This window comes from Staurois parvus, unplaced genomic scaffold (assembly GCF_062004578.1).
Source record: "Staurois parvus isolate SC_StPar_1 unplaced genomic scaffold, SC_StPar_1.0 ptg002417l, whole genome shotgun sequence".
Lineage (NCBI taxonomy): Eukaryota > Metazoa > Chordata > Amphibia > Anura > Ranidae > Staurois > Staurois parvus.
In genome coordinates, this window is record NW_028320213.1 from 35289 (window position 1) to 54901 (window position 19613).

Here is a 19613-nt window from a genome sequence, read left to right on the forward strand (position 1 = left end):
AGCCAGGCAACTAGCATTTTCAAAATAAAAAGTCTTTATTGCTCTAATGTCTCTTGTGATCCCTTTTAGAGCTTTTATTAGGTCATGCTTCCAGTAAAGTCCTCATGTGGCCCCAGATAACCCGCATACACCTGGTAGCAGCCAGGCAACTAGCATTTTCACAATGATAATGGGGCTCCTGTGACCTCTTATATATACATATATCGTATACAGAAACCTCTGGAGCTCCGCGCATGCGCATTATTTCTTTACAGAAGCCGCCTTTAAAAGCCGACAGACCATTGATATCCCTTTAAGGACCCGCCGCTCGGCTGTGATTGGTGGAGGGGATACCGCGGCTCTTCCCTGACTGGCTGAAGAGCCTCCGATGTAACCCATTGTGATTGGGCGGACGCCCCGGGCTCTCTAACACGGGATTGGCCGGCTGTCTTTCTGTAGCTCTAGGAATCATGGCGAATGTGCGGAGTCTGAAGGTGAGCAAGGTGGTGGAGGGCGAGGGCGGTCGTGGATGGTACCGGTACCGTGGTCTCGGTGTGCGGCTCAGTCAGAGGCTCCAACGTGGTTTCCGGCAACACGGGGCTCCACGACGGGATGGAGGGAGAAGAAGCCAATTACAAACCGCCTTTGCTAGTCCCCTCTCAGTAAAGTGGGTTCTGATTGGCTGTTGGGGGGGTTTCTGCCCTTTGCCCGGTTTAGCCTGCAGCAGCTTATAACAGTCCGCTCTACTGGCCTGATGTTTAGCAAAAAGAATTCTAATTGGTTGCCAGGGGTATCTGTCCTTCTGGTGGTTGCCAGGGGTAACGGAACTCAGATAAACATCAATATCCAGCCAAAACCTCTTATTTCTGTAATTTTTAGTTTTGGCTTCAATGATGAGAGATCGGCTGATTGAGCTCCGCCACCAATGACAACCAACCCCCCACCACCTGAGCCAGCTCCGCCTCCAATGACAACCAACCCCCCACCACCTGAGTCAGCTCCACCTCCAACGCCAACCCAGCTCCGCCTCCAATGCCATCCAAACTCCCTGCCACCTAACCCAGCTTCGCCTCTGCCATCCAACCCCCAAACAACTGAACCAGCTCCGCCTCCAACGCCAACCCACCCCCTACCACCTGAATTGGCTCCACCTCCAATGGCAACCCACCCCCGCCACCTGAATCGGCTCCACCTCCAATGCCAACCCACCCCCTACCACCTGAACCAGCTCCGCCTCCAATGCCAGCCAACCCCTCACCACCGGAACCAGCTCCGCTTCAAATGCCAGCCAACCCCTTACCACCTAAATGAGCTCCGCCTCCAATGCCAACCAGCCACCTGAACCAGCTCCACCTCCAAGGCTAACGAACCCCTTACCACCTGAACCAGCTCCGCCTCTAACGCCAATCCCCTACTAACTGAATCAGCTCCACCTCCAACGCTATCCATTCCTCTACCGCCTAAACCAGCTCCACCTCCTATGATAACCATCTCCCTACCACCTGAACCAGCTCCGTCTCCAACACCAACCATCCCCCTACCACCTGAACCAGCTCCGCCTCCATTGCCAACCATCCCCCTACCACCTGATCTAACTCCGCCTCCAATGCCTACCAACCCTCTGCCACCTTTACCAGCTCTGCCTCCAATGCCAACCAGCTCCGCCTCTAACGGCAACCAACCCCACCTAAATCAACCCCTCCCCTTACCCCAACCAACTTCCACCTCACCCCCTCGACCCCTCACCTGAGCCAGCTTCACCTCCTACCCCAACAAAACTACACTCTCACCTGAACCACCTCCTACCCCAACCAACCTCCCCCGCCTTCATCACTTGAAATAACCCTAACCAACCCCCCACCTGAATCAACCCCACCTCTTACCTCGAGCCACTTTTTTTTTTTTTTTTCTTCTCCCCCCATTTACGTGATAATTTTGGTGGTCTAGCCCCTAATCTCAGAGTGTTGAGGCAGATGGGATTCTAGTGACGTCTGTACAGCATAAGCCTCAGATATTCTCACTGTGGTCTTCTCATTGCAGGGCCTGGTTGGTATCGTCACCGGAGGAGCCTCGGGTCTTGGCCGGGCCACCGTGGAGCGGTTCGTGCGTCAGGGAGCCAGCGCCGTCATCTTGGATTTGCCAACCTCAGATGGAAGCAACGTGGCCAAGTCCCTCGGAGATCGATGTGCCTTCGCTCCCACTGATGTAGGTATAGAGGCGGCTGCCCAACCTTATGGAGGCCAATATGAAAGCCGGTGGCCACTTACACTATATTACCCGAAGTATTGGGCCGCCGGCCTTTCCACGCACGTGACCTTTAATGGCCCCCCAGTCTTAGTCCGTAGGGTTCAATATTGAGTTGGCCCCGCCCTTTCCACACACATGACCTTTAATGGCCCCCCAGTCTTAGTCTGTAGGGTTCAATATTGAGTTGGCCCCGCCTTTCTACACTCATGACCTTTAATGGCCCCCCAGTCTTAGTCCGTAGGGTTCAATATTGAGTTGGCCAGCCTTTCCACACACATGACCTTTAATGGCCTCCCATTCTTAGTCCGTAGGGTCCAATATTGAGTTGGCCCCGCCCTTTCCACACACATGACCTTTAATGGCCTCCCAGTCTTAGTCCGTAGGGTTCAATATTGAGTTGGCCCCGCCCTTTCCACACACATGACCTTTAATGGCCTCCCAGTCTTAGTCCGTAGGGTTCAATATTGAGTTGGCCCCGCCCTTTCCACACACATGACCTTTAATGGCCCCCCAGTCTTAGTCCGTAGGGTTCAATATTGAGTTGGCCCCGCCTTTCTACACTCATGACCTTTAATGGCCCTCCAGTCTTAGTCCGTAGGGTTCAATATTGAGTTGGCCGGCCTTTCCACACACATGACCTTTAATGGCCTCCCATTCTTAGTCCGTAGGGTCCAATATTGAGTTGGCCCCGCCCTTTCCACACACATGACCTTTAATGGCCCCCTAGTCTTAGTCCGTAGGGTCCAATATTGAGTTGGCCCCGCCCTTTCCACACACATGACCTTTAATGGCCCCCCAGTCTTAGTCCGTAGGGTTCAATATTGAGTTGGCCGGCCTTTCCATGCACATGACCTTTAATGGCCCCCCAGTCTTAGTCCGTAGGGTTCAATATTGAGTCGGCCCCGCCCTTTCCACACACATGACCTTTAATGGCCCCCCAGTCTTACTCCGTAGGGTTCAATATTGAGTCGGCCCCGCCCTTTCCACACACATGACCTTTAATGGCCCCCCAGTCTTAGTCCGTAGGGTTCAATATTGAGTTGGCCCCGCCCTTTGCGGCTATAACAGCTTCAACTCTTCTGGGAAGGCCATCCACAAGGTTTAGGAGGGTGTCTATGGGAAGGTTGGACCATTCTTCCAGAAGCACATTTGTCAGGTCAGGCACTGATGTCGGGGGAGGAGGCCTGGCTCGCAGTCTCTGCTCTAATTCATCCCAAAGGTGTTCTATGGGGTTGAGGTCAGGACTCTGTGCAGGCCAGTCAAGTTCCTCCACCCCAAACTGGCTCCTCCATGTCTTTATGGACCTTGCTTTGTGCACTGGTGAGGAGTCATGTTGGAACAGGAAGGGGCAATCCCCAAACTCTTATGAAATTGTCCAAAATGTCACCTTAAGAGTTCCCTTCACAGGAACTAGGGGGCCAAGCCCAACCCCTGAAAAACACCCCCACACCATAATCCCCCCTCCACCAAACTTTACACTTGGCACAATGCAGTCAGGCAAGTACTGTTCTCCTGGCAACCGTCAAACCCAGACACGTCCATCGGATTGCCAGACAGAGAAGCGTGATTGGTCACTCTAGAGAACACGTCTCCTCTGCTCTAGAGTCCAGTGGCGGCGTGCTTTACACCACGGCATCCGACGCTTTGCATTGCACTTGGTGATGGAAGGCTTGGATGCAGCTGCTCGGCCATGGAAACCCATTCCATGAAGCTCTCTACACACTAGATTGTAAGCTGGAAGGAGCAGGGCCCTCGATCCCCTCGTGTTTTGCATTGTATTGGTATTGTTCTGTCACATGTTCTGTCCCCCTCTGTAATGTACAGCGCTGAGCGAACTATCGGCGCTTTATAAATACTGTATAATAATAATCTGAAGGCCACTTCAGCGGATATAGTGAATGCAGGGTCCGGGGAGACCAGATATAGTGAATGCGGGGTCCAGGGAGAGCGGATATAGTGAATGCGGGGTTCGGGGAGAGCAGATATAGTGAATGCGGGGTCCGGGGAGAGCGGATATAGTGAATGCGGGGTCCGGGGAGAGCAGATATAGTGAATGCGGGGTCCGGGGAGAGCGGATATAGTGAACGCAGGGAGAGCGGATATAGTGAACGCGGGGTCCGGGGAGAGCGGATATAGTGAACGCAGGGAGAGCGGATATAGTGAACGCGGGGTCCGGGGAGAGCGGATATAGTGAACACAGGGAGAGCGGATAGAGCGAACGCGGGGTCCGGGGAGAGCGGATAGAGCGAACGCGGGGTCCGGGGAGAGCGGATAGAGCGAACGCGGGGTCCGGGGAGAGCGGATAGAGCGAACGCGGGGTCCGGGGAGAGCGGATAGAGCGAACGCGGGGTCCGGGGAGAGCGGATAGAGCGAACGCGGGGTCCGGGGAGAGCGGATAGAGCGAACGCGGGGTCCGGGGAGAGCGGATAGAGCGAACGCGGGGTCCGGGGAGAGCGGATAGAGCGAACGCGGGGTCCGGGGAGAGCGGATATAGTCAATGCCGCGTCCTGGGAGAGCGGACATAGCGGAGGCGGGGTCCGGGGAGAGCGGACATAGCGGAGGCGGGGTCCGGGGAGAGCGGACAGAGCGGAGGCGGGGTCCGGGGAGAGCGGACATAGCGGAGGCGGGGTCCGGGGAGAGCGGACATAGCGGGGTCCGGGGAGAGCGGACAGAGCGGAGGCGGGGTCCGGGGAGAGCGGACAGAGCGGAGGCGGGGTCCGGGGAGAGCGGACAGAGCGGAGGCGGGGTCCGGGGAGAGCGGACAGAGCGGAGGCGGGGTCCGGGGAGAGCGGACAGAGCGGAGGCGGGGTCCGGGGAGAGCGGAGGCGGGGTCCGGGGAGAGCGGACAGAGCGGAGGCGGGGTCCGGGGAGAGCGGACAGAGCGGAGGCGGGGTCCGGGGAGAGCGGACAGAGCGGAGGCGGGGTCCGGGGAGAGCGGACAGAGCGGAGGCGGGGTCCGGGGAGAGCGTTCCTTCATTCTTTGTGTACTGTTTGCGTTTTACTGCAATGGAAAGGTTGGTATCAGAAATGGATTTGTGTTCTCTGGTGACTGTAGGTGACCTCGCAGTCGGAGGTCAGCAATGCGCTGGAACTGGCGCGCTCCAAGTTCGGAGGAGTCAATATCGCCGTGAACTGCGCTGGGATCGCCATCGCTAGGAAAACCTTCAGCAACAAGCAGCTGGTTCCCCACAGCCTGGAGGACTTCCAACAAGTCATAAATGTGAGTGCATGGCACAATACACGGATGGATACCATGTGACTTCTTTAGCATGTTCTAGAATTTTGTGGGACTGATTTTAAATAAAAATGTTTTTTCATTATGTAAAAATATGTTTTTTAATCACCTTTAAAGTGGTTCTAAAGGCTTCATTAAAAAACAAAAACACAAACACACCTGGCCCCTCCCCTTCTTTCGGGTGCCCCCACAGCAAGCAGCTTGCTATGGGGACACCCGCTGCTCCGTGTATCCGTTCACACAACGAGCCGCAGATCGGCCCTGCCCCCTCTCTTTTCCCATTGGCTCACTGGCTGTGATTGACAGCAGTGGGAGTCAATGGATCCCGCTTCTCTCTCAGCCCAGGAGGAGAGGGAATCCCGGGATAGCTGAGACTCCAATGCACATTGCTGGATCAAGAGGGGGGCTCAGGTGAGTTTTTTTGGGGGGGGGGGGGTGCTGCACAGAGAAGGTTTTTCAACCTTCATGCATAGAATGCACCTGGAGCCTTTAGAACCACTTTAAATTGCACAGACTGGATATTAAAGTGTTACTAAACCCACAACAGTACAATCAGTCTGTAGATGCAGTGAAGCATGCTTGTTATACTCACTGTGGAACCTAAGGGGTTAATCCTCTGCTTTTTGTAAAAAGACAGTTTGATCCTGTCTTCTCTGATCCTCCCCTTCCATTGTCCCCCTCTTATCTCCTGATAAGATATAGTGTGTGGAGTCACTCTGCACATGCTCAGTTTGGTGTTGCTAGAGAGGTTCTTTGTTTTTTTCTTTCTTGGGAGGGTGCATGTGATCAGGATAGGGCTAATCAGGGGTTCTGCATCCTCTTAGAGCAGAATGAAAACTCCTACAAGCTTTAACCAGTGCTCTACTGGACACTGATAAAAGTCACAAGACTTCAATATGCTGTTCCAAATAAAAAAATTTCTAAATTCTGAATGATTTCATTTCATTGTGGCCTGCGACCGGTTACCAAATCATTTACGTGGCCCCTCGCTGTTCAAAAGGTTGAACACCACAACCACTTGTTGGCTTGTTAAGAATATGCAGATAAGTTAAAGTGTCACTAAACCCCGGACCCCGCATTCACTATATCCGCTCTCCCTGGCCCCCGCATTCACTATATCCGCTCTCCCCGGACCCCGCATTCACTATATCCGCTCTCCCCGGACCCCGCATTCACTATATCCAGTCTCCCCGGACCCCGCATTCACTATATCCAGTCTCCCCGGACCCCGCATTCACTATATCCAGTCTCCCCGGACCCCGCATTCACTATATCCGCTCTCCCCGGACCCCGCATTCACTATATCCGCTCTCCCCGGACCCCGCATTCACTATATCCAATCTCCCCGGACCCCGCATTCACTATATCCCCTCTCCCCGGACCCCGCATTCACTATATCCGCTCTCCCCGGACCCCGCATTCACTATATCCGCTCTCCCCGGACCCCGCATTCACTATATCCCCTCTCCCCGGACCCCGCATTCACTATATCCGCTCTCCCCGGACCCCGCATTCACTATATCCGCTCTCCCCGGACCCCGCATTCACTATATCCAATCTCCCCGGACCCCGCATTCACTATATCCCCTCTCCCCGGACCCCGCATTCACTATATCCGCTCTCCCCGGACCCCGCATTCACTATATCCGCTCTCCCCGGACCCCGCATTCACTATGTCCGCTCTCCCCGGACCCCGCATTCACTATATCCCCTCTCCCCGGACCCCGCATTCACTATATCCCCTCTCCCCGGACCCCGCATTCACTATATCCGCTCTCCCCGGACCCCGCATTCACTATATCCGCTCTCCCCGGACCCCGCATTCACTATGTCCGCTCTCCCCGGACCCCGCATTCACTATATCCGCTCTCCCCGGACCCCGCATTCACTATATCCGCTCTCCCCGGACCCCGCATTCACTATATCCGCTCTCCCCGGACCCCGCATTCACTATATCCGCTCTCCCCGGACCCCGCATTCACTATGTCCGCTCTCCCCGGACCCCGCATTCACTATGTCCGCTCTCCCCGGACCCCGCATTCACTATGTCCGCTCTCCCCGGACCCCGCATTCACTATGTCCGCTCTCCCCGGACCCCGCATTCACTATGTCCGCTCTCCCCGGACCCCGCATTCACTATGTCCGCTCTCCTCGGACCCCGCATTCACTATATCCTCTCTCCCCGGACCCCGCATTCACTATATCCGCTCTCCCCGGACCCAGCATTCACTATATCCGCTCTCCCCGGACCCCGCATTCACTATATCCTCTCTCCCCGGACCCCGCATTCACTATATCCGGTCTCCCCGGACCCCGCATTCACTATATCCGCTCTCCCCGGACCCCGCATTCACTATATCCGCTCTCCCCGGACCCCGCATTCACTATATCCTCTCTCCCCGGACCCCGCATTCACTATATCCGCTCTCCCAGGTCCCTGCATTCACTATATCCGCTCTCCTACAGTACACAGAACACTTCTGAAATTCTCACCTAGGGGAGGATGACGCCCCTTGCCCCACCCCTCTCCCCTCCTGATATGTCACATGTCCCATGAGGCTGCAGGACTAGTCACAATGCTGCCATGCAAGCTTTCCAGCTATGGGCCGGCGCCTGGTGATTACCGAGCATCTCTGACGGTTTGTTGGTCTTTTTGTTTTTTTGTTGTGTGGTTTGTTTTTTTTTTTTTTTTGTTTTTTTTTTTACAAGCAATCTTCCTCCCTGTCATCTCAGGCACACTGCACAGCACAGCCATCTTGATCAGTGTGATTACAGTGAAGAACACAGGCCACGCCCCCTAGTAAAACACTCCCAGCACACAGTTAACCCTTTGATCACCCCTCATATTAACTCCTTCTTGCCCAGCGTCATTAGTACAGTGTCAGTGTGTTTGTGGTTTTTTTTTTTTTGTTTGTTTTTTTCTTTTCTTAGCACTGATCACTATATTAGTGTCACTGGGGATGTCAGTGACACCATGTCAGTTGCCCCCCCCACCCCCGTGTCAGAATGCCCGCCGCTGTCCTGCTAAAAGTTGCTGATTTACCGCCATTACTAGTAGAAAAAAAAAAATCCCAGTATCTATACCGCAAAGTGTATACGCTATAACTTGCACCTCAACCAAGTAATTTACACTTTTTTTTTTTTTTTTTTTTTTTTTTTTTTTTTAGCAGAGACTCGGAGCAGAATACATTTTGACCTAAATTTTTGACGAAATTTTGTTTTCTTAAAACATATTTTTTTTTTTTTTTTTTTTTTTTTACTGGACATTTTTAATAGCAAAACGTCCAAAATATATATATATATTTTTTTTTTTCTCAAAATTGCTTATAGCGCATAAAAACGCACAGGCGGTCAGATACCACCAAAAGAAAACTCGGTTTGTGGGGGGAAAAAAAAGGATGTAAATTTAATTTGGGTGCGGCGTTGCATGACCGCGCAATTGTCAGTTAAAGTAACGCAGTGCCATAACACAAAAATGGCCTGGGGGGGGGGGGGTTAATCCTCTAGAGTAGTTGTAAAGGCTGAAAGTGGTTTTTTTTTTTTTTTGTTTTTTTTTTGTTTTTTTGTTTTTTAGGTAAGGTGTGTTTTTTTTTTTTTTTTTTTTTTTTTTTTTTGTTTTGTTTTTTTTTTGTTTTTTTTTTTACTTTCATGTATTTTTATGTATGAACCGAAAAAACCTTCTGTGTGCAGCAGTGCCCCACCTAATACTTACCTGAGCCCCATCTCGATCCAGTGATGTGCACAAGAGCCTCAGCTGTCCCAGGTCTCTCCATCCTCATTGGCAGAGGCATCAGTCACAGCCAGTGAGCCAATGAGTTTAGGGCCGGGGGCGGGGCCAGGTGCAGCTGTATGGCAGGGTTCAGGAGCGAGCATGCACCAGTGCCCCCGTAGCGGGCAGCCTTCTATTGTGGGCCACTGGTCAAGGGGCAGGAGCGCCAGCGGGGGAGCCCAACAAGAGGAGGATGAGGGCTGCTCTGTGCAAAACCATTACACAGAACAGGGAAGTATATCATGTTTGTTGTTTTTTTTTTTTGTTTTTTTGTTTTTTTTTCCTTTAAAAAAAATCAACAAAGCTTTAATATCATTTGAAAGCTGAACTCCATATTTCCTGTCACTTTAACCCCTCGCCCTCCAGAGGATTTACCCTTTCCCCCTTCCTGACCAGGCCATTTTTTGCGATACAGCGCTGCATTATTTTATCAAACAATTGCGCGCTCATGCAACGCCGCACCCAAATTAACCGTTTCAATACCGGGCAATTTTACCCCTTCCTGCCCCCCAGGCCATTTTTCAGGTTTCAGCGCTCTCACACTTTGAATGACAATTGCGCGGTCATACAACATTGTACCCAAACTAAAATTTTATCATTTTCTTCACACAACTAGAGCTTTCTTTTGGTGGTATTTAATCATCGCTGGGGTTTTTATTTTTTGCTAAATTAACAAAAAAAGACCAAAATTTTTGAAAAAAAACATGTTTTTTTTTTGTTTCTGTTATAAAAGTTTGCGAATAAATAATTTTTCTTCATAAATTTAGGCCGAGATGTATTCTGCTACATGTCTTTGGTGAAAATAACCCAAATTAGAATGTATTATTTAGTTTGTAGGAAAGTTATAGAGTTCACAAACTATGTTATAGATCTGAATATTGATCAATCCTGAAGTACTGACAGACAATCTAATTTCTTGAGGTCCAAGAATGTCAGAACAGTACAGATATCCCCCAAATGTCAGAACGGTACAGATATCCCCCAAATGTCAGGACGGTACAGATATCCCCCCAAATGTCAGGACGGTACAGATATCCCCCAAATGTCAGGACAGGACAGATATCCCACAAATGTCAGCACAGATATCCCCCAAATGTCAGGACGGTACAGATATCCCCCAAATGTCAGAACGGTACAGATATCCCCCAAATGTCAGGACAGGACAGATATCCCACAAATGTCAGCACAGATATCCCCCAAATGTCAGAACGGTACAGATATCCCCCAAATGTCAGGACAGTACAGATATCCCCCAAATGTCAGGACGGTACAGATATCCCCCAAATGTCAGAACGGTACAGATATCCCCCAAATGTCAGGACGGTACAGATATCCCCCCAAATGTCAGGACGGTACAGATATCCCCCAAATGTCAGGACGGTACAGATATCCCCCCAAATGTCAGGACGGTACAGATATCCCCAAATGACCCCTTTTTGCAGAGTAGACAGTCCGACGTACTTCATAAGAGGAATGGCAAGTTTTTTGAAGTTGTATTTTTTTGTCATAACTTTTTGGAAAATGAAAAAATTAAAAAAATTATTTTCACTATTTTTTTTTTTTTACATACTGTCACCAGTGCTGTACAGCGTCATCATATAACTGGCATGGCGGTGATCAGGGACACTGACTGGTGACAGTATGAAAAAAAATATATATATATATTTTTTTATTTTTAATTTTTTATTACATTTTTTTTTTTTTTTAAGATTTTTTTTTCATATTTTACTATGACCAAAGTAGTACAATGTTACCATAGTAACATTGTACTACTTTGAGAAAGTGATCAGTATTTTTTTTTTTTTTTTTTTTTTCTTACACAATTTGCTTATAGCAAAGAATTACTTTGTTATAAGCAAGCATTTAGCTGAATGAAATCGATTCATTCAGCTTTTTTTTTTTTTTTTTGTGCTTAGCTGTGATTTGGTCACAGCTAATCACATGACATGTGCATGTGATTAGCTGTGACCATTCACAGCTAGGCACTAGTATACAATGGATGGCATCATGAATGAAGCCATCCATTGTATACAACTGTCATGTGACCTGCTGTGATTGGTCACAGCAGGTCACATGGTATCAGCAACGGGAGTCGGTACTCGGATCTGTCATCGGCCGTGTCCGAGGTACACGGCCGATGACAGATCGCACTGCTGCGCCGCTCTGCATTAGCGCAAACGGCGCATGTGCGGGAGCACGCCAAATGGAGTGCACCCGGAATGCAGAGACTGTTTTGAAGCCGCCAAACGGCCATTGGCCGGCTAATGGTTAAATTTTCGTGTTGTTTGTTTTTTTTTTGTTTTTTTTCGCCACAAATGGAGCTTTCTTTCGGTAGTATTTGATCACCTGGGCGGTTTTTTTTTGTTTTTTTTTGTTTTTTGCGCTATAAACAAAAAAAGACCAACCATTCTGAAAAAAAAAAAAAACCCCCGAAAAAAATTTATTTTTTTTACTTTTTGCTATTAAATAAATCCAGTAAAAAAAATTAAAAAAATCATATTTTGTCATAAATTTAGGCCAAAATGTACTCTGCTCCGTGTTAAAAAAAAAAAAAAAAAAAAAAAAAAAATCCCAATACGTGTAAATGAATTGGTTTACGTGACAGTTGTAGCGTCTACCAATGGCGGTATACATACTGGGATTTTTATTGTAACTTTTTTTTTTTTATACTAGTAATGGCGGCGATCAGCGACTTCTAGCGGGACTGCGGCGGGCATTCTGACACTGGTGGGAGGGGGGGACTGACTTGGTGTCACTGACATCCCCAGTGACACCAATACAGTGATCGGTGCTAATAAAAAGCACTGACACTGTACTAATGGCACTGGGCAGGAAGGGGTTAACATGAGGGGCGATCAAAGGGTTAACTGTGTGCTTTACTATGCATGCTGTGTGTGTTTTGCTAGGGAGGTGTGCAGACCTCCTGTGAATTGGAATTCCGTACCCCTGATCTTATGTGGCGCTTTTTCGATCCTCTTTTAGGTGAACATCGCGGGGACATTCAATGTCATTCGTCTGGCCGCAGGAGAGATGTGGAAGAATGAGCCAGATAATGAGGGACAACGGGGGGTCATAGTGAACACCGCCAGCATCGCCGCTTTTGATGGGCAGGTCAGCGTTTTACGGAATCAAACTAATAGGGATTGCATGTGGGGTTGATTTTTTTTCTTTTTTTCTTGGGGGAGGGGTTGTTTTTTTTGTTTCGTTGTTGGGTTTTGTTTTTCTTCAGGGGTTTTTTTTGGGGTTTTTTTGGGTGTTTTTTTTTTTCGGGGGGAGGGGGGGTTGTATTTTTGGGGGGGCTGGGGTTTTTTGTTTTTTGGGGGGGGTTTGGTTTTTTTGGTGGGGGGGATTTGTTTTTGGGGGGCTTTTTTTGTTGGGGTGTTTTTTTTTTTTTGTTTTTTGGGTGTTTTTTTTTTTTTTTTTCGTGGGGGAGGGGTTGTTTTTTTTGTTTCGTTGTTGGGTTTTTTGGGGGTTTTGTTTTTCTTTTTTTCTTCAGGGGTTTTTTTTCAGATTTTTTTTTGGGTGTTTTTTTTTTTTCGGGGAGGGGGTTGTATTTTTTGGGAGGCTGGGGTTTTTTGTTTTTTTGGGGGGGTTTGGTTTTTTTGGTGGGGGGGATTTGTTTTTGGGGGGCTTTTTTTGTTGGTGTTTTTTTTTTTGTTTTTTGGGTGTTTTTTTTTTTTTTGGGGGGGGGGTTTAAGTTTTTTTTTTTTTTTCTGGTTTTGTTTTTTTGTTTTTTTTGTTTTGTTTTTTTTTTTTATTTTTGGGGGGGCTTCTTGGGGTTTTTTTTTTTTTTCTGTTTGTTTTTTATTTTTGGGGGAGGGGGTTGTCTTTATTGTTTGTTTTTTGGGGGGGGGTGGGTTTTGTTTTGTGTTTTTTGGATTTTGTTTTTTTTGGGGGGGTGGTTGTTTTCAGGGGGTGTTTTTTTTTGGTGGGGGTTAGTTTTTTTTCGGGCTTTGGTTTTTTTTTTTTTTTTTTTGGGGGGGGGGGGCTTTTTGGGGTTTTTGTTTGTTTTTTTTTTTTAATTCTCAAGTTTTTTATTTATTTCTAGAATCAACCTCTTGCAGTCCCTGTACAAAAGAGCTCAGACTGGGAGAGGCAGCACCAGGAGCCATATCCATTCATGCGCTGACGAGGAGGAGGGCAGACCCACAGAGAGCCAATCGCTGTGCTTCTCCTCCTGTCGCTGCCCGGTCTTACTCTTGCACAACCGATTTGGCTCCTTGTGCTGCTTCTCCCTCTCGCAGCCTGAGAGTAGGGACTGACGCCAAGCCAAAAAGGATGGCCTGGGCTCAGAGGGAAGTGGGTTGAAAGATGCTAACCAGCATTCTGAGGACATCTAGTGGCCAAAAGCTAGTACTGCGTGGGCAAAGGCTGTGGTGTTTTTTTTTTTTTTTGTTTTTTTTGTTTTTTTTTTAGTCTTTGCTTGGATTGTGTTTTAGGAATATTTTGTCTAACATTTTATTTTAGAAACAGGGAGGCAATGTGGACCGGACACAACCAGCACCCAAATTTTAAATGTTCTTTTGCAGGTCGGGCAAGCGGCGTACGCGGCCTCCAAAGGAGGAATTGTATCGATGACGCTGCCCATCGCTCGGGATCTGGCTCCGCTCGGAATTAGAGTTGTCACCATCGCTCCCGGTAGTGGCTTATTTATTTCTTAAAGTGACAGGGACACTTTATTTAACAGCTCCCCCCCCCTCTCCGCTCTATAGCAGAAGTAACGCTACAGGACGGCGGGGGTGCGCAAAGACCTGCGCCGCCATTCGCCGCCTCGGCTGTCAATCACCGGGTACCAGCCGGTGATTACTCACCGGCACTCGGGGATCGTCGAGTATCTCCGACGGTGGAGAGATCTGTATGTAAACGATGCAGATCTCTCCCCTGTCAGCTCCTGCACACTGCTTTTGTATGGCTGCGCATAGCAGCATGCGTACAGTAAAGCACACAGACACAGTAAAACAGCACACAGTTAACCCTTTGATCGCCCTTCATGTTAACCCCTTCCTGCCCAGTGCCATTAGTACAGTGTCAGTGCTTTTTATTAGTACTGATCATTGTATTGGTGTCACTGGGGACGTCCGTGACACCAAATCAGTTCCCCATCCAGTGTCAAGGATGCCCGCCGCAGTCCCGCCATAAGTCGCTGATCGCCGCCATTACTATTTAAAAAAAAAAAAAAAAAATTCTGTATGTATATGTGTGTGTGTGTGTGTATGTGTATATATATATATATATATATATATATATATATATATATATATATATATATATATATATATGTATATATATATATATATATATATACCGCCATTTGTGAACACTATAACTTTCACATAAACCAATGAATTTACACATATTGGGATTTTTTTAGTTTTGTTTTTTTTTTTTTTTTTTTTTTTTCTTGGGGTGTGTCTTTTTTTTTTTTTTTTTTTTTTTTTTTAGCAAAGACGTCACAGAATACATTTGAACCTAAATTTGTGACGAAACTTGATTTATTTATTTTTTTTTTATTTTTTTTTATTTTTTTTTTCCAAAAAAAAAGTTTTACTGAACATGTTTAACCACCTCCTGTGCGGCTGTTGTATATAAACGGCCGGACGGTGGCACTGCAGGGTCGGGTGGCTGTTTATAAACGGCCTCCCCTCACCCTGCTTGTGCGCGATCCCTGGGAGCGTGCAGCACCACGATCCGGTGCCTGTTGTGTCCTCCGGACACAGTGAAACACCGATCGTCATACAGTACCTCTGTACGAGGTCCCGATCATGTGATCACTAATTGGCCAATCAGTGATCACATGCAGAGTGGTAAGCAAGATGTCACTTCTGACATCATTGCTTACTACGTGTGAAATCTGTGAATGATCGCAGAGGTCACATGGTACAGGGCTATTCACAACAGCCTTGTACCATGTGACAAGCTGTGACCAATCACAGCTCACTCAGTATTTCTCAATGGCTGCAGGAATGCAGTCAGAGAGAAGGAGAAATGATTGCTTTTACAGCCTATATGGGTGTAAAAGCAATCCGTGAAAAAATCTTCATCTCCCCCCACAAGTAGTACAGTGTCACCATGGTGACACTACTGCCAGGGTGACAGTGTGTTATAAAAATAAAAAATAATATAAAAAATTAAAATGTAAAACAAAATGTTTAAAAATTATAATTTTTGGTTATAAACTAATTTGGGTTATTTTTTTTTTTTTACTAAACAGATAACGGGATACATTATGGCAATGATTTCTGATGAAATATTATGTATTTGCAAAATTTTATAAGAAAAACACTTTTTTTTTTTTTTTTCAAAATGTTTGGACTTTTTCATTTTCATTTACATAGCAAAAAAAAAATAAAAATCCCAGCGGTGAATAAATACCACCAAAATAAAGCTTTATCTGTCTCAAACAAATGCTAAAAAATTCATATGGGTACAGTGTTGCATGACCGCGCAATTGCCATTCAAAGTGTGAGAGTGCTGAAAGCTGAAAATTGGCCTGAGCAGGAAGGGGGGGAAAGTGTCCGGACTGGAAGGGGGGGGAAAGTGTCCGGACTGGAAGGGGAGTAAAAGTGTCCGGACTGGAAGGGGGGGGAAAGTGTCCGGACTGGAAGGGGGGGGAAAGTGTCCGGACTGGAAGGGGGGGGAAAGTGTCCGGACTGGAAGGGGGGGAAAGTGTCCGGACTGGAAGGGGGGGAAAGTGTCCGGACTGGAAGGGGGGGGAAAGTGTCCGGACTGGAAGGGGGGGGAAAGTGTCCGGACTGGAAGGGGGGGAAAGTGTCCGGACTGGAAGGGGAGTAAAAGTGTCCGGACTGGAAGGGGGGGGAAAGTGTCCGGACTGGAAGGGGGGGGAAAGTGTCCGGACTGGAAGGGGGGGAAAGTGTCCGGACTGGAAGGGGGGGAAAAGTGTCCGGACTGGAAGGGGAGTAAAAGTGTCCGGACTGGAAGGGGGGGGAAAGTGTCCGGACTGGAAGGGGGGGAAAGTGTCCGGACTGGAAGGGGGGGAAAGTGTCCGGACTGGAAGGGGGGGAAAGTGTCCGGACTGGAAGGGGGGGGAAAGTGTCCGGACTGGAAGGGGGGGGGAAGTGTCCGGACTGGAAGGGGGTGAAAGCGTCCAAACTGGAAGGGGGGGAAAGCGTCCGGACTGGAAGGGGGGGGAAAGTGTCCGGACTGGAAGGGGAGTAAAAGTGTCCGGACTGGAAGGGGGGGGAAAGTGTCCGGACTGGAAGGGGGGGAAAGTGTCCGGACTGGAAGGGGGGGAAAGTGTCCGGACTGGAAGGGGGGGGAAAGTGTCCGGACTGGAAGGGGGGGGAAAGTGTCCGGACTGGAAGGGGGGGAAAGTGTCCGGACTGGAAGGGGGGGGAAAGTGTCCGGACTGGAAGGGGGGGAAAGTGTCCGGACTGGAAGGGGAGTAAAAGTGTCCGGACTGGAAGGGGAGTAAAAGTGTCCGGACTGGAAGGGGGGGGAAAGTGTCCGGACTGGAAGGGGGGGAAAGCGTCCGGACTGGAAGGGGGGGGGGGAAAGCGTCGGGACTGGAAGGGGGGGGGGGAAAGCGTCGGGACTGGAAGGGGGGGGGGGAAAGCGTCGGGACTGGAAGGGGGGGGGGAAAGCGTCGGGACTGGAAGGAAGGGGGGGGGGAAAGCGTCGGGACTGGAAGGAAGGGGGGGGGGAAAGCGTCGGGACTGGAAGGGGGGGGGGGGGAAAGCGTCGGGACTGGAAGGGGGGGGGGGGGGAAAGCGTCGGGACTGGAAGGGGGGGGGGGGAAAGCGTCGGGACTGGAAGGGGGGGGGGAAGCGTCGGGACTGGAAGGGGGGGGGGGGAGCGTCGGGACTGGAAGGGGGGGGGGGAAAGCGTCGGGACTGAAAGGGGGGGGGGGGGAAGCGTCGGGACTGGAAGGGGGTGAAAATGTCGGGACTGGAAGGGGGGTGAAAGCGCGGGGACTGGAAGGGGGGGAGGGGGAAGCGTGGGGACTGGAAGGGGGGGGGGAAAGCGTGGGGACTGGAAGGGGGGGGGGGGGGAAGTGTCCGGACTGGAAGGGGGGTGAAAGCGTCAAATACCACCAAAAGAAAGCTCTATTTGTGTGAAAAAAAAAGGACATAAATTTCCTTTGTGTGCAGCGTTGCATGACCGCGCAATTGGCAGTTAAAGTAACGGAGTGCCGTAACGCAAACAAATGGCGTGTTCAGGAAGGGGGAGGAAATCCTCTGGCGGATACGTCTCATGCAGGCCATACATGGTTCAAATTCCAAACGATTTTTCATCCAAAAATCAGAAACGTCGTTCGCTCGGTAATCCGATGGCGCCATCATTGATTTCGAAAATCGGCCAACCGAGTCATAAAGTTCCCCCCATATAACAGGTGAATCTTCTGTTCCTTCCAGGCCACGCCTCATGCGCAGATTCTTTTCGTGAAAAACGATCGTACGATTTGCTTGAGTCGAAAATCGGTCTTTTTTCACGAACTTTCCAACACGCCCGATCACCGAAAAGGGGAGGAGCCACGAAAATCATCCGGTGCCATTGACCCCACTAACAGAGCGACAATCGGCTGATTATTCTTAGGTCCGATTTTCGGACAAAAAAAATCGGTCGAATTTTGACCCGTGTATGGCCGTCGATTTGAAAGGAAACGTTCCGTTTACAATCTTCTCTCGTTTTTCAGGTCTATTTGCGACCCCGCTCCTGATGGGACTTCCTGAAAGGGCGAGAGCGTTCCTGGCCCAGCAGGTCCCCTGCCCCAGCAGACTGGGCCATCCTGACGAGTACGCCCACCTGGTCCAATCCATTGTGGAGAACTCCATGCTGAACGGAGAGGTGATCCGCCTGGACGGGGCCCTTCGTATGCAGCCTTGACACCAAACGGGGCCCTTCGTATGCGGCCTTGACACCAAACGGGGCCCTTCGTATGCGATCGGGGGGGCCCTGCGGGAGATTGCAGCGCCCTCCGTCCTCGCCTCATGTGACCTCTGCCACGGATGTATCGATTTTGAATGTTGAACGGACGCCTTTATGGGGGGAAGAAGTCCTGAATGCCGTGATTGGTCCGCAGGATCATTGGGTGACGCCATTTTCAATCGTTCTAGTGTACAAAAATAAATCGGTTTATTTAACGTTTGTGGTTAAGTCTTGTCCCTGATTTCTGGGGGGTTATGAAGAATTATTGGAAGCTGAGCTCCAGGCAATGGGCTCAATACACACACATACCTTCCAAAATAGTTGTATCCATCCAGTCCTGAGATTTATACAGCTCTGTTGCACAGCAGGGTCAGAGACCTGTTTTTTTTTTGTTTTTTTTTTCCTCTGCTGCCGTTAAAGCAGAACTCCAGCCAAGATAAAAATGAATTGACCGTTAAAAGATATAAAAATGAAAGCGTTTTTTTTTTTTCCATGCAGCATTCGGCTTCATTCCAGCAGGTTTTCTCTCCTGCAGTACTTACTGTCTGCCACTAGATGTCCTCAGTCATGTTTGGCATTGCTTGGGCTTTCCTGGACCCGCCCCCAGCCAGTAAAAGGAGAAGCGGCACGGTGATGAGCGCAAAGCTGTCACTCTGCTCTCTCCTCCTATCAGTATGCAGCCTTTTAGCACATGAGCACTGCGGGGCAACTGATTGGCTCCTTGTGCTGCTTCTCCCTCTTCCAGTTTGAGAGGCCTGTAAGAGGTTGATACTGAGTCAGTTTCAGGATTGTATATCTGCCTGGAGTGCAGCTTTACAGTAACAAATGATGACATTAGATGACTTTTTATTGCAACAACATGCAGTCTGGGGGCGGGGTTCAAGGCTTGTGATCCTCCCCTAGTGTACAGTCTGGGGGCGGGGTTCAAGGCTTGTGACCCTCCCCTAGTGTACAGTCTGGGGGCGGGGTTCAAGGCTTGTATTCCTCCCCTAGTGTACAGTCTGGGGGCGGGGTTGAAGGCTTGTGATCCTCCCCTAGTGTACAGTCTGTGGGCGGGGTTGAAGGCTTGTGATCCTCCCCTAGTGTACAGTCTGTGGGCGGGGTTGAAGGCTTGTGATCCTCCTCTAGTGTACAGTCTGGGGGCGGGGTTGAAGGCTTGTGATCCTCCCCTAGTGTACAGTCTGGGGGCGGGGTTGAAGGCTTGTGATCCTCCCCTAGTGTACAGTCTGGGGGCGGGGTTCAAGGCTTGTGATCCTCCCCTAGTGTACAGTCTGTGGGCGGGGTTCAAGGCTTGTGATCCTCCCCTAGTGTACAGTCTGTGGGCGGTTCAAGGCTTGTGATCCTCCCGTAGTGTACAGTCTGTGGGCGGGGTTCAAGGCTTGTGATCCTCCCCTAGTGTACAGACTGGGGGCGGGGTTGAAGGCTTGTGATCCTCCCCTAGTGTACAGTCTGTGGGCGGGTTCAAGGCTTGTGATCCTCCCCTAGTGTACAGTCTGT

General features: G+C 49.7%; 1 protein-coding gene across 2 annotated transcripts; it reads left to right on the forward strand.

The window, feature by feature from the left end:
* Window positions 1-322: 322 nt before the first annotated feature.
* HSD17B10 (hydroxysteroid 17-beta dehydrogenase 10) lies at window positions 323-18335 on the forward strand. 2 transcript variants are annotated; one of them, XM_089665933.1, is made up of 7 exons: window positions 323-473; window positions 2020-2184; window positions 5282-5446; window positions 12213-12341; window positions 13760-13868; window positions 17884-18069; window positions 18102-18335. In XM_089665933.1, the coding sequence occupies exons 1-7, from the start codon at window positions 450-452 to the stop codon at window positions 18104-18106; spliced, it is 783 nt and encodes a 260-aa protein (XP_089522059.1). In that variant the 5' UTR covers window positions 323-449; the 3' UTR covers window positions 18107-18335. The 2 variants fall into 2 exon arrangements, with proteins under 2 accessions (XP_089522059.1, XP_089522058.1); XM_089665932.1 differs by having other exon boundaries at window positions 17884-18335.
* Window positions 18336-19613: the final 1278 nt, after the last annotated feature.

Coding starts and splice junctions, on each gene's coding strand:
- HSD17B10 (XM_089665932.1), top strand. CDS start 450: ATGGCGAATGTGCGGAGTCTGAAG. Junction 12,342..13,759: donor TCGCCGCTTTTGATGGGCAG/GTCAGCGTTTTA, acceptor GTTCTTTTGCAG/GTCGGGCAAGCGGCGTACGC. Junction 13,869..17,883: donor AGTTGTCACCATCGCTCCCG/GTAGTGGCTTAT, acceptor CTCGTTTTTCAG/GTCTATTTGCGACCCCGCTC.